The 14,722-nt window shown below is 32.8% G+C and overlaps 1 protein-coding gene across 15 annotated transcripts in view; it reads right to left on the reverse strand.

Annotated features, from left to right (window-relative positions):
• DLG1 (discs large MAGUK scaffold protein 1) overlaps positions 1-14,722 on the reverse strand; it is a 287,739-nt gene that overhangs the window by 23,240 nt on the left and 249,777 nt on the right. For all 15 annotated transcript variants that reach the window (XM_082393175.1, XM_082393174.1, XM_082393172.1 and 12 more), the window contains 4 exons: positions 11,858-11,899; positions 9,596-9,646; positions 8,606-8,707; positions 8,180-8,352 (listed from right to left, as the gene is read on the reverse strand). In XM_082393175.1, coding sequence (XP_082249301.1) covers positions 8,180-8,352; positions 8,606-8,707; positions 9,596-9,646; positions 11,858-11,899 — 368 coding nt within the window. The remainder of the gene's footprint in view (positions 1-8,179; positions 8,353-8,605; positions 8,708-9,595; positions 9,647-11,857; positions 11,900-14,722) is intronic.

Raw genomic sequence — 14,722 nt, forward strand, 5'->3', positions numbered from 1 at the left:
TGAGGAACCGCTCCGCTACCAGTGATCTGACACCAGCTCTGGGATCCCAGGGCCCTGCAGCCAGACTCCAGGACCTGGCTTTGCCTGCTAGTAGTCCGGCACTAACCCCAGGACCTGGCTTCACCCAACAGTGGGTGGACAACAGCCCCAGAGTCTTTTGGGCCCTAACTCTGCCCATCAGTGAGCTCGCATAAGCCCTGAGGCATCCTGGGGTTCTGCAGTCACCCACTGTGTGACCAGGCCATGCTAACCAACAGCCAGCAGCCTCTGCACAAGGCAGGGCCTGGCAACCAACCGGACTAGGGGCCAACCAAACCTACCACACTACCCACATAGTCAGCCTCTCACAACAGAATGACCCCCCTTCATAGGGGGATCACCTAAAGCATATATCTTGGGTGACGAGATGGGAGTGTGCTGCTGGGACACATAGGGCATCTCTTACAGAAGGCCACTTGCCCAAGGTTGGGAAATGTAACTAACCTACCAGATACATAAAAATACAAATAGCAACTTAGATAAAATGACGTGGCAGAGAAACATGTTCCAGACAAAGGAACAAGATAAAACCCCAGAAGAAGAACTAAGTGAAGTGGAGATAGGCAATCAACCCAAGAAAGAATTCAAGGTAATGATTGTAAAGATGATTAAAGAACTTGGGAGAAGAATGGATGCACAGAGTGAGCAGGTAGAAGTGTTTTTTTTTTTTGGCTACACTGTGTGGCTTGTGGGATCTTAGTTCCTCGAGCAGGGATTGAACCTGTGCCCTCTGCAGTGGTGTGGAGTGCTAACCGCTGGACCATCTGGGTATTTCCAAATTAGAAGTTTTTAACAAAGAGTTAGAAAATATAAAGAACAACAAAACAGAGATGAAGAATACAATAACTAAAATGAAAAGTACACTAGAAGGAATCAATAGTAGACTAAGTGATACAGAAGAATGGATTAGTGAGCTGGAAGACAGAGTAGTGGAAATTACTGCCACTGAAGAGAAAAAAGAAAAAAGAATGAAAAGCAATGAGGACAGTTAAACAGACCTCTGGGACAACATCAAGCACATCAATATTTGCATTACATGGGTCCCAGAAGAAGAGAGAGAGAAAGGGGCTGAGAACATAAATGAAGACATAACAGCTGAAAACTTCCCTAACCTGGGAAAGGGAACAGTCACCCAAGTCCAGGTAGTGCAGAGTCCCAAACAGAATTAATCCAAAGAGGAACATACCAAGACACATTGTAATTAAAATGACAAAAATTAAAGATAAATAGAAAATGTTAAAAGTAGCAAGGGAAAAACAACAAATAACATGCAAGGAAACACCCATAAATTTCTGATTTTTCATCAGAAATTCTGCAGCCCAGAACGAAGTGGCATGATATATTTAAAGTGATGAAAGGGAAAAACCTACAACCAAGAATACTCTACCCAGCAAGGTTCTAATTTAGATTTGATAGAGATCAAAAGCTTTACAGACAAGCAAAAGCTAAGAGTTCAGCACCACCCGCAGTGGTTAAGAATCCGCCTGCCAATGCAGGGGACACGGGTTCGATCCATGGTCCGCGAAGATCCCACATGCCACAGAGCAAATAAGCCCGTGCGCCACAACTATTGAAGCCTGCCCGCCTAGAGCCCACGCTCCGCAACAAGAGACGCCACCGCAATGAGAAGCCCCTGCTCTGCAACTAAGCGGAACTAGAGGTAGCCCAGCAATGAAGACTCAATGCAGCCAAAAATAAATAAATAAATTAAAGTTAAAAAAAAGAGTTCAGCACCACCAAATCAGTTCTACAACTAATGTTAAAGGAAATTCTCTAGGTGGAAAAGAAAAGGCCACAACAAGAAACAAAATTACAAAATGAAAATACTCAATGGTAAAGGCAAATATACAGTAAAGGCAGTAGGAAGGTTAAAAGAGAAAAGTAGTAAAATCATCTACATCCACAATAAGCAGTTAAGGGTTATATAAAACAATCAGATATAAAATATGATAGCAAAATCAGTAATCGTGAGGGGAAGAGAGTACAAATGGCGGGTCTTTAAAATGCATTTGAAATGAAGAGATCAGCAACTTAAAACAATCATGTATACATAGAGACTGCTATATAAAAGCCTCATGGTAAGCACAAACCAAAAATCTATAAGAGATATACACACAAAAAAGAAAAAAGAATCCAAACATAACACTAAAGACAGTCATTAAATCACAAGAGAACAAAAGAAGGGAAAAAACGACATGCAAAAACAACTGCAAAGCAATTAACAAAATGGCAGTAAGAACATACATACTGATAATTATCTTAAATGTAAATGGACTAAATGCTGGAATCAAGGATACAAAAATAAGACTGGTGTATATGCTGCCTACAAGAGACTCACTTCAGATCTAAAGACACACACAGACTGAAAGTGAGGGGATGGAAAAAGGTATTCCATGCAAATGGAAATTTAAAAAAAGCCAGAGTAGCAATACTTTTATCAGATAAAATAGACTTGAAAATAAAGACTGTGACAAGAGACAAAAAAGGACACTACATAATGATCAAGGGATAAATCCAAGAAAACATAACAACGGTAAATATATATGCACCCAACATAGGAACACCTAAATATATAAGGCAAATTTTAAGAACATAAAAGGAGAAATTGACAGTAACACAGTTATAGTAGGGGATTTTAACATCCCGCTTACACCATCGGACAGATCATCCAGATGGAAAATCAATAAGGAAACACTAGCCTTAAATGACACAATAGACCAGATGGACTTAATTGATAAAGAGCATTACATCTGAAAGCAGCAGAATACATATTCTTTTCAAGTGCACATGGAACATTCTCCAGGACAGATCACATGCTAGGCCACAAAACAAGTCTTGGTAAATTTATGAAAACTGAAATCATATTAAGCATCTTTTCTGACCACAACGCTATGAGACTAGAAATCAACTACAAGAAAAAAAAACTGCAAAAAACACAAATATGTGAAGGCTAAATAATAAGCTACTAAAGTACTAATGGATCACTGAAGCAATCAATGAGCAAATAAAAATACCTAGAGACAAATGAAAACAAAAACATGATAATCCAAAAACTGTGGAACACAGCAAAAAGCAGTTCTAAGAGGGAAGTTTATAGAGATACAAGCTTACCTCAGGAAAAAAGAAAAATCTCAAATAAACAACCTAACTTTACATCTAAAGGAACTAGAGAAAGAAAAAAAACCCTCCAAGTTAGTAGAAGGAAAGAAATCATAAAGATCAGAGCAGAAATAAATGAAATAGAGATGAAGAAAACAACAGAAAAGATCAATGAAACTAAAAGCTGGTTCTTTGGAAAGATAAATAAAATTGATAAACCTATAGCCAGACTCATCAAAAAAAAAAAAAAGAGGGGGTCCAAATCAATAAAATCAGAAATGAAAAAGAAGTTACAACTGACACCACAGAAATACAAAGGATCATAAGAGACTACTACAAACAACTATATGCCAATAAAATGGACAACGTAGAAGAAATAAACAGATTCTTAGAAAGGTACACTCTCCCAAGAGTGAAACAGCAAGAAATTGAAAATATGAGCAGACCCATTACCAGTAATTAAACTGTATTAGTAATTAAAAACCATCCAAAAAAAAAAAACAAACCGTCCAATAAACAAAAGCCCAGGACCACATGGTTTCACAGGTGAATTCTACCAAACATTTAGAGAATAGTTAACACCTACCCTTCTCAAACTATTCCAAAAGATTGCAAAGGAAGGAATGCTTCTGAACTCATTCTATGAGGCTGGCATTACCCTGATACCAAAACCAGACAAAGATATCACAAGAAAAGAAAACTAGAGGTGAATTATCAATGATGAACATACATGCAAAAATCCTAAACAGAAATTTAGCAAACCATATCCAACAGTACATTAAAAGGATCATACACCACCATCAACTGGGATTTATCCCAGATGCAAGGATTTTTCAGTATACACAAATCACTCAGTATGATACACCACATTAACAAACTGAAGAATAAAAACCATACTATCATCTCAATAGATGCAGAAACAGCTTTTGACAAAATTCAGCACCCATTATGATAAAACTCTTCAGAAATTGGGCACAGAAGGAACATACCTCAATATAATAAAGTCCATTTACAACAAACCCACAGCTAACATGATACTCAAAGGTGAAAAGCTGAAGCATTTCCTCTAAGATCAGGAACAAGACAAGGATATCTACTCTTGCCACTTTTATTTAGTAATAGAAGTCCTAGCTACAACAACCAGACAAGAAAAAGAAATAAAATGAATCCAAATTGGAACTGAAGAAGTAAAACTGTCACTGTTTGCAGATGACATGATACTGTATACAAAGACTCCTAAACACATCACCAGAAAACTACTAGGGCTCATCAATAAATTTGGTATAAAGTTGCAGGATACAAAATTAACATATGGAAATGTGTTGCATTTCTATACACTAACAACAAACTATCAGAAAGAGAAATTAATGAAACAATCCCATTTACCACTGCATCAAAAAGAATAAAATATGTAGGAATAAACCTACCTGAGGAGATAAAAGACCTGTACTCAGAAAACTATAAAACACTGATGAAAGAAATTGAAGATGAAACAAATACATGGAAAGATATATCATGTTCTTGGATTAGAAGAACTCATATTGCTAAAATGAGCATACTACCCAAGGTAATCTACTGATTCAATGCAATTCCTACCAAAATACCAATGGCATTTTTCACAGAACTAGAACAAATAAATTTAAAATTTTTATGGAAACACGAAAGACCCCAAATAGCCAAAACAATCTTGAGAAAGAAGAATGTATGTGTAGGAATCATGCTCCCTGACTTCAGACTATACTACAAAGCTACAGTAATCAAAACAGTATGGTACTGGCACAAAAACTGACATCAATGGAACAGGATAGAAAGCCCAGAAATAAACCCATGCACTAATGGTCAATTAATCTATGACAGGAGGCAAGAATAAACAATGGAGAAAAGACTTCTCTCTTCAGTAAGTGCTGCTGGGAACATTGGACAGCTACATGTAAAACAATTAAATTAGAACATTCTCTAACACTATATACAAAAGTTAACTCAAAATGGGTTAAAGACCCAAATGCAAGACTGGATAGTATAAAACTCCTAGAGTAAAACATAGGCAGAACGCTTTTTGAAATAAATCACAGTAATATTTTTTTGGCTCTGCTGCCTAACACAAATGAAATAAAAGCAAAAATAAACAAATAGGACTTAATTAAACATAAAAGCTTTTGCACAGCAAAGGAAATCATTGACAAAATGAAAAGACAACGTACTGAATGGGAGCAGATATTTGCAAATAGTAGAACTGATAAGGGATTAATATACAACATATATACAGCTCATACAACTCAGCATCAAATAAACAAACAACCTGTTTAAAAAATGGGCAGAACTGAATAGACATTTTTCCCAAGAGGAAATGCAGATGGTCAGCAGGCACATGAAAAGGTGCTCAACATCATTAATCATCAGGGAAATGAAAATCAAACCACAGTGAGATACCACCTCACACCTGTCAGAATGGCTATCATCAGAGCACAAATAACAAATGTTGGCAAGGATGTGGAGAAAAAGGAACCCTTGTACACTGCTGGTGGGAATGTAAATTGGTGCAGTCACTGTGGAAAACAGTATGGAGGTTTCTCAAAAAACTAAAAATAGAACTACCATATGACCCAACAATTTCACTCCTGGGATATACCTGAAAAAACAAAAACACTAATTCAAAAAGATACATGCACCCCAATGTTCATACCAGCATCATTTACAATTGCCAAGATATGGAAGCAACCTAAGTGTCCATCAACAGATGAATGGATAAAGAAGATGTGGTATATATACATAATGGAATACTACTCAGACATAAGAAGAATGAAATTTTGCCATGTGCAGCAACATGGATGGATTTGGAGGGTATTATGCTAAGTGAAATAAGTCAGACTGAGAAAGACAAATACTGTATGACATTACTTATATGTGGAATCTAAAAACACAACAAACTAGTGAATATAAGAAAAAAGCAGCAGACTCGCAAATACAGAGAACAAACTAGTGGTTACCAGTGGGGAGAGGAAATGAGGAGTGGCAATATAGGGGTAGGGGACTTAGAGGTACAAACTATTATGTATAAAATAAGCTATAAGGATATTCTGTACAAAATGGGGAATATAGCCAATAGTTTATAATAACTATAAATGGAGTACAACCTTTAAAAACTGTGAATCACTATATTGGACACCTCTAACATATACAATATTGTACATCAACTATATTTTAATATAAATAAATAATAAAAATTTTCCAGTTGGCCAGGCTTTCAGTTTTTGATTTTCTAATAATTTATAGCTTTACTGCATTGTGATCACAGTGTTATTTGGAATATTTCTACTTTGTGGCACCTCCTGATATTTTCTTCTCCACAAGGTTTGCAGAAGAAATAGTTTGCTATGATATGGTGTTACTTTTCTATTTATCAATAATCTGAAGTTTGGATATTATTTGTCAGGCTGAGGTGTGTTTTTTAAATTTTTAAAAAATTTAAAAGAAATACAATATTACAAGTAAAGCTAAAGCTACAATTTCCTTCCTTTTCTCCCAAAGGAAAACCACTGAATAGTGGCTACATATACACCTGAAGTAGATGTGTATCATTCCCATGCATTTTTTTTCCCGGTAAATATTATTTTTAAATTGAGGTATAGTTGATGTACAATATTATATAAGTTTCTGGTATACAACATAGTGATCACACTTTTTAAAGGTTATATTCTATTTATAATTATTCCCTGGGCTGTAGCATATATCCTCATAGCTTATTTGATACCCATGCATGTTTTTATGTTTATGAAAACATGAAATATGTATTAATGAACTACATTATGTTAAAGTTTATATGAATAGTGTCATCCTGTATATATCCTTTGCAACTTCATTCGTTCACCATTATAATTTTGAGATTTATTAATGTGGATACACCTAATTAGTGGATATTCTAGTTTATTCGCTCTAGCTTCTGTATCCTACTGCATGAGTAAATAACAGTTAATTATCCATTCCCCTTTGCTGAGTCCAATTCTTCACTACTATAAAGTGCTACTATGCACATCATTATACATAATCCTTACGTGTGAATCTCTACTTAGATACCAAGAAATAGAATTTCTGAGTCACAGGTTATGTACATTTATTTGGTATTGCCAAATCGTTCTCAAATGAAGTTCTACTAATTTTACCCCTGTTAACAATATCTAATAAGATTTTCTATTTTCCCAAATTCTTGCCATCACTGAACATGTCCTTTTTTTCGATTTTTATAATTAATCACAATTAACCAAACCTCTTATTAAAAAAAGGAGCACTTAAAGATGGAGAACTGAGATGTTGAATTACTGCTTTATGCTTTGTAGGTATTTCATGACTAAGTCTTAAACTACTATAGTTTTGAAAGTATAAAATAATTTGTTGATGTTTATTTTCTAGGCCCAAAGACTGATTTAAGTATAGCAGCACATCTGGAGTACACAGTTTTGGCTTTACCATAAAACTGCCTTAACCCCGTGTCAATATATCATCAGATTGCTTTCAAAAAATCTGTTGCTGTTACAATGTTACTGAGTATTTTTCCACACTGTCTTTTATTAAATGACCATTCAGGAGAAATTTTTGCCTAGTGTCAGTACCAGGAGCAACTTACACTTATCTTGAACATCTGGTTCATTTTTATTGATGATCTTAGCTTCTTAATTATGCTACTTGTTGGAAAGCTAGGGCTAAACACAAGGTCTATCTCTAGCAAATGTACAGGACCCCAAAATAATAACCTCCCCTCCTGCAGAGATTCATGTTATCATTTCTATTCTTATTTTCTTTGTTGATCTTCTTATTCTACTTTATCTTATATATATTTTTCTAAGTCACCTAAAAGTAAATATGTAGTTGAATAAATTCATAACATTGCTTAAAGTAATCAATGCTGCAACATGTGTCTATATTTTTTCAAAAACATGAATTAAAAGTTTCTATCCATCATTCTTTCATACTGTCAAAGGCATATCTGAAAAAAAAAAAGCATATCTGATTAGAAACTTTATTCTGGGATCACTTTGATGCTTACCTTTTCTGCTACTTCTCGCACAGACTGAACACTTGTTCCATACAGATGGTTGTTATACTGCCCAGCTTCAATGAATTTATGTTCCTGGATATCTTTTTCCATTTGCTCTCTTGAAGTCACAAAATGATAATCCCTTCCATCTACCTCATAATCTCGTTTTGGTCTAGTTGTATCTTTAATAGAAAAAAACTTGAGGAAGTATTTAATATTTAAAGGCACAACAAAGCCATTTTCTACTTAAAGAATCGTTTTGTAAAGTTCACTACAAAAGAGATTGATTTAAATTTGAAAAGTGACAATAATATGGAGGATGAATAACTGATAAAATAAGTATAAACCATTAAAAAATGGTACTGTTTACTCTGACCACACACAGTGACAAAATGTTAAGAACAATAATTAAGAATTTTTATGTGGGTTACTCACGAGGAACACATGATCCAAATTTGTCAGGAAATTCTGAGATCAAGTCATCATTTATCCTGTCTTTCATAGGTCCCAATATGATCACTGGTCGAGTATAATTAACTATAAAAATATACTGCATGTTAAAAGAAATAAACACTCAACAAACATCTGTGTATTTTACTTCACTAGAAAACAAAAGTATCCTTAACTGTTATGAAGAATTTCTTTTTCATTCTTTCTCCACCAATGATGCCTAACTTGATAGTTTACAAACCTTTATTAAAATCTTACACTTCAGTCAATCTCCTGTTGGAAGTCATACACTTAGATAATTCAACCAAGTTAAATTCAGCATTTTAGCAGATAATGTTTCTATACATTGCTAACATCATCTCACTACAAATGAGAAAACACAGTACAGTGTTTTACTGATCCCTTTTCAAGTAGAAACTGTAGGGAAGCAGATCAAAGAAGGGCAAAAAAGAAACTGGGTATAATCAGAGTAGTCATCGAGAAAGATGATCTAATATAAGTGTATACGCTGGACTGTAAGGGACCATGTTGGAAGCAGGGAGATTGGTAGTGAAAATCAGACTTAACATTGTGGTAGGAGGGATGAAAGGAGGTTATAAATAAGAAAGATATGATAAGAATAAATAGGGCCTAGAAACTGACTAGATAAGGGAGATGAGGAACAGAAAGATCAAAGATAATTGCAAGATTTTGAACAAGGATAGTGATACTATTATGAACACTGGAAAGAAGCTGCTTAGGAAATAAAACACCAATATAAAATAGCCAATATAAAATGATTAGATTTTAATAATCTATGGGCTAAACCATGTTTCATAAAATACATACAGTAAATTTCTATATATATATACATGTATAGTAAGAAAAAAGGCTAAAATTCTAATAAAACTTTTTTTAAGGTATGAGTTGAGTTAGACCTATTTTCCAAATTACGTTTTTCGGTAAGATTGTAAAACATCAACAGGCTTCACAAACCTTCTTGTTGATTCACTGGCTCATAAGATAAGACATATTCTTCTTGACCACCTATTAGAAAGTTAAAATACAGATGAGAAAATCTATAAAGAAAACTATACTAATTTAATTCTTTAATATAACATATAAATTACTAGAACTTTCTCGAGAAAAGTAGCAAAGATGTAAAATAAAGGGTACTTTATAAATTAATTATGGCAAGATTTAGGAAAAAAGCTGATAAATTATAAAGTTTGGTATGTGTAAAAACAAAATATAAATGTCCTAGTTAATAACTACCTCTCTGTTATTCTGGGCTTTACAGATTATCATTAGACCGAATTAAAATCTTCACTTGGGATGTCAAGTATAAGCTATTAATTTTTTATTTAGAATCTAAGAGCTATTAAATAGTTCTTTAAAAATTAATACTTTAATGAGCAGTTCTACATATATGCATATTAGGTAATTTTGTTATTAATATGCTGCTTTTTTTGGTCCTACCAGGTATAACATTTAACATAGCACATACATTTTTATAATTACAACTATTTTCTAACCAAAAGATTTTAATGCAAAGGTAAAACTAGTGTCACTATTTCATTGATGAAAAAAATTCATTGATCATTATAATAATTCATTTATTCAATTTTTAAAAAATAACATTTTGAGTTAAAAAAAATTTTAGATAAAATTAAATCCTTTCCTTTCAGCAAAATGAATCACATAGATAGTAAAGGAGAAAAATATATTTTGCTTTGATCTTAAAAGCACTTCAGAAGTTAAATTCTCTAGGATTAACTTAAAAGATTAGTGCTTATGAATATCCTAAATAGAAAAGTCTACGAATTATATCTCGACTCAATGAAAATAACAGAGTTAAAAATTTCAGGAGTTCTTAGCACACACACACACACACACACACACACACACACACACACACACGTGTAGAAAACAAACAAGGAAGAGCTGTTAAATTCAAGTGGTTCAATGAAATCAATCAATATTGCAGAATGTATTTGAAAATTTTCTTCTTGATTATTATGATTCTATAACAATCTTTTCACTAAATTTGTCATTGGTTTATATTACATGTATGCAGCTGTAAATCTTTTAAATTCATATACCAACATAAATATTCTTTCCTGCTTTAAAGTGTATTTTGTTGTTTTAAAATTTATAATACATAAAAATATATTTACAAGCTGCTTTTTTAAGTACTGTATGTAAAACATGTTTTACATGTTATCAGAAACATGCAATTTGAATATTCCACACCTAATAATTCATGCAAATGGTGAGACAGACAGTATATACTTTCATTACCTCTTTTTAGTCTAGAAAGCTACTCAACTACTCTCTGGTGAGTTCTGACTGTAAGTTAATAAAATGCTAAAATACGAGAGATCACATTCCCATACCAAAAAAGAAAATCGTTAAATAACTATCATGCAGGAAAAATAACAACCAATCAAATGAATGAGGGTTAAAAGTATATACTGTCAACATGAAAAATATTAGAGACTGATATTAACAGGATGGACCTTTTGAGCAGCCATACTCATCTGTAATCAAGATTACTTTCATATTAGACAGCAGTAAAAAAAAAAAAAAGTTAGAAAAGCAATTTTAATTTTTAAAGTGCTACAACTGATAATATTCATGTACTCTCCCGTCCTCCCATGCCCAAATGTTTAAAAAGTTCACACGCTTATACAGGTCCCTTAATAATATAATACCAAGACAGTAACATAAGAACCAAAAAGGAAATCCGTATTACTGTTTGAGCAACTGTTGAAAATTTTCCCTTAGTCATTTCTTATGTTCACCAAAAGTTGGCGATAAATAGTATCTTGACCCACACCAGTATTGGTGACACAGAATAAAAAAGGAAATAAAGCTAATTATAATTTAGCATTACCGAAAAATATTTTAATGATTAGTTAGAAACAGAATTACTAAATAAAATGGCAAAACACAAGTTTACTACTCATTTAACTAGATATTTACTTCTTATAAAAGATACAAACACACATACACATACTGTGTACACGAATAGCATTTTTGTAAAATGAACTTTTGTATTTTATGAAAACTTTGGAAATTAACTTCTGTACATAGAGTGTGATTTTATTTATCAAGTAAAGAATTTTACTTGGCTCTCCCTGATTTTAAAATATTAAGCACCTAATTTTCAGTTTTCAGAATACATCACTAAGGGAAAAAAACCCAAAGGATATATTACTTGAGATAACAAAAGAACAAACAACTTAAAACACTTACGGTAACTACTTTCGCTATCACTGGCATTAGAAGTTACATGTTCTGAAATTGCAGGACAATGGAAAAAATAAAGAAAACACAGTGTCATGAGTTTAAAAAAAGCAAATTATCAAAATAAACACAAGGCAACTTAACAAAATGTCGAGATATAAACCACAGATACCCAAAGAGTTTTTAAAAACATTTCTGATTTTCTTTGAAAGTTTAATTATTTCAAATAAATGAATATGAATTAGCAAGGAAAAAAAATCTGCAATCAAGGAAAATGTCTCATTTTCTGTTCAACAGTTTATGAACAAAATCTTATTATGAATAGATTATAACAGAATATAACAAAGTAGAATATAACAAAGTGATCCTACATCAGTCCAACTGTCGACATAAAAACCCCAAAGAGAAAATGTCATTGACACCATTTAATTTAGGTTATGATACAGTAATGACTAACAAAGGAGACAAGTTATATGTGAGCAAACAGATGCCCATTTCAGTGAAGTGATATCTTAAAAAATAAATAAATGATCTTGCTTTTAGTTCAGCTTCTTTCTTGTTCCTGAAGAGAAATGAAAATTCATGTCTGAGATCATACAGATAAAGCATTTTGGATATCATAGATTCAGATGCCTCAAAAAAAAAGTCAAATGGAACGGAATTCTAGAAGGTAGGATTGTATTTTCAAGTAGACTAACTATTTGAGAAACTCTGCTTTGATAAAACTGACAATGGCTACTTTGCAAAACAAAAAGGATAAAGTAAACACACCCATCTGCTGCCTGGCCCCTTCTTCAAAGTGACCCCCATTTCATAACTTGACTGTTCAGTAAACAGCCAGCACTTTTTTCATGTAAATGTAATCTCTTGCGTTCTCTCAACACGTGTCTCCTTTGAATAAAAAAAGGTAATTTTATCTATAAAAACTAAAAAACAAAATTTTCCATGGGAGAGAGGTAAATCTAAATTTCTTATGTCAGGCAAAGGAAAAAAAAATTAACGGATAAGGAAAAAGCTTGAGGAGAGATATCTGCTGTACCATACCACCCACAGTCTCCTAAAATCAAGTAGCACTACTGAAAAGTTTAGAGAATGGTAGAACTTAATGGTAGTACAGTTCTTGAATAACTGTCATAGTGAAAAGTAAGTCTGCTATTCTAACCTACAAAGACAAGATACAACTTTCTTAATCATTATTATGTATATTTTAAATGAAGGAAGAACATTAAAAATTACAAGACTGAATAATGTATGATAGCACATATAAAATGGTGGTTTTCTAAAGTTTATATTTAAAAATTTCTTCCCATGTTATCACACAGATGTCAAAACAATCATTTTAAATTGTTGTATAATGTTTTATTGGACTGTTACATCATGATTTACCTTACTACTTAACTTAGATATTTTAGTTTGCTTTAAATTGTTTTCCACAAACATCAACAAATTATTATGAACGTCTTCATTTATATGGCTTTCACCTTTTGTCCTATTTCCTTAAAATTCATTCCCAGAAGTAGGAATGCCACACAGAAAAAAAAATTCTTAAATTTATACTAGGATTGGTATTACACTGTGCAATCTCTAATATACAAAAGAAAGAAATGTTAGTTATTGCACTTGAGTGAGTGGAGGGGAAAGTGGGAGTATGGAAGAAACAAAATTAATCATGATTTGACAATTAGAGAAGTTGAATAAATGAATACTTGTGGGGTTTATTTTATTATTCCTCTACTATTGAATATGTCTGACATGTTATACATGTATAAAAAACTGAAGTTACTACAATCTCTTTTCTGGGAATTTCCCCTACTCATCTTGAGTTTTCTAAGATTCCCAATAGCTATGAAGTAGTCAAATTCTTCAAGTTCTTTCAAGTATCCTTTAAGTAACTCCTCTATAATAAACTCTTGCTACTTAAAGTATTGTCCTTGGAATAGCATCATTATCATTGCTTGGGAGCTTGTTAGAAAGTTAAAATGCTTTTTTCCTGATAATTAAAAATAATCTTTTTCAAGGCATGTCATCAAAGAAGATATTTAAATACCAATAAGTATAAAAAAGTGTTCAAGCTTATTATCGGGGAAACGCAAATTAAAGCCACAACAGATATCTCTACCATCCACCAGAATGACCAAAATGAAAAAACAAAAACAAAACAGGTATGCCAAGCGTAGAGAAAGATATGTAGCAACTGGAACTCACATACTACTTGGGGGTGGGGGTGGGGTAAACTGGTATAACCACTTTGGAAAACTACTTGGCACTATCTACTAATACCTAACATATTATATATCTGTGACCTAGCAATTCATTTCCTAGGTATTTTCTCAACATAAAAGGCATATATGCATACCAAAAGATATGTATAAAAATGTTCAAAGCAACACTATTCAAAAATAGCCCTAAATATATATGTTTATTTACAAATCTGAGACAATATATGTACAGTTTCATAGTTTACTTTTTTCATTTATATTGTGAGCATTTTCCACGCCATTATGTTTTAATATGATTTTCAATGGCTATAAAATATTATACTATATAGTAAGTCATACTTCATTAACCACTTCCCAACTGTAAGGCATTTTAGGATTATTTCAATTTTGGGGGTGCTGTACTTTCTAAATAATATTAAACAAAACATCCTGATATATAAACCTTTGTTTCCACCTCTGATTACATCCTTAGGATAAATTCCTTGAAAAAGAATTAGTAGATCAGAAGATATGCTTTTCCAAAAAGGCTGTACCAATCTACACTCCCAGTAGTAATATGTTAAAAGTAGTCATTCCACAGAACCATCTCTATCACTGGATTCTGCTTTAAAAGAAAAGTCTGCTAAGGTGATGGGTAAAACATATCATTTTGTTT

Source organism: Balaenoptera borealis (genome assembly GCF_965194805.1).
Source record: "Balaenoptera borealis genome assembly, chromosome: 5".
Classification (NCBI taxonomy): Eukaryota; Metazoa; Chordata; class Mammalia; order Artiodactyla; family Balaenopteridae; genus Balaenoptera; species Balaenoptera borealis.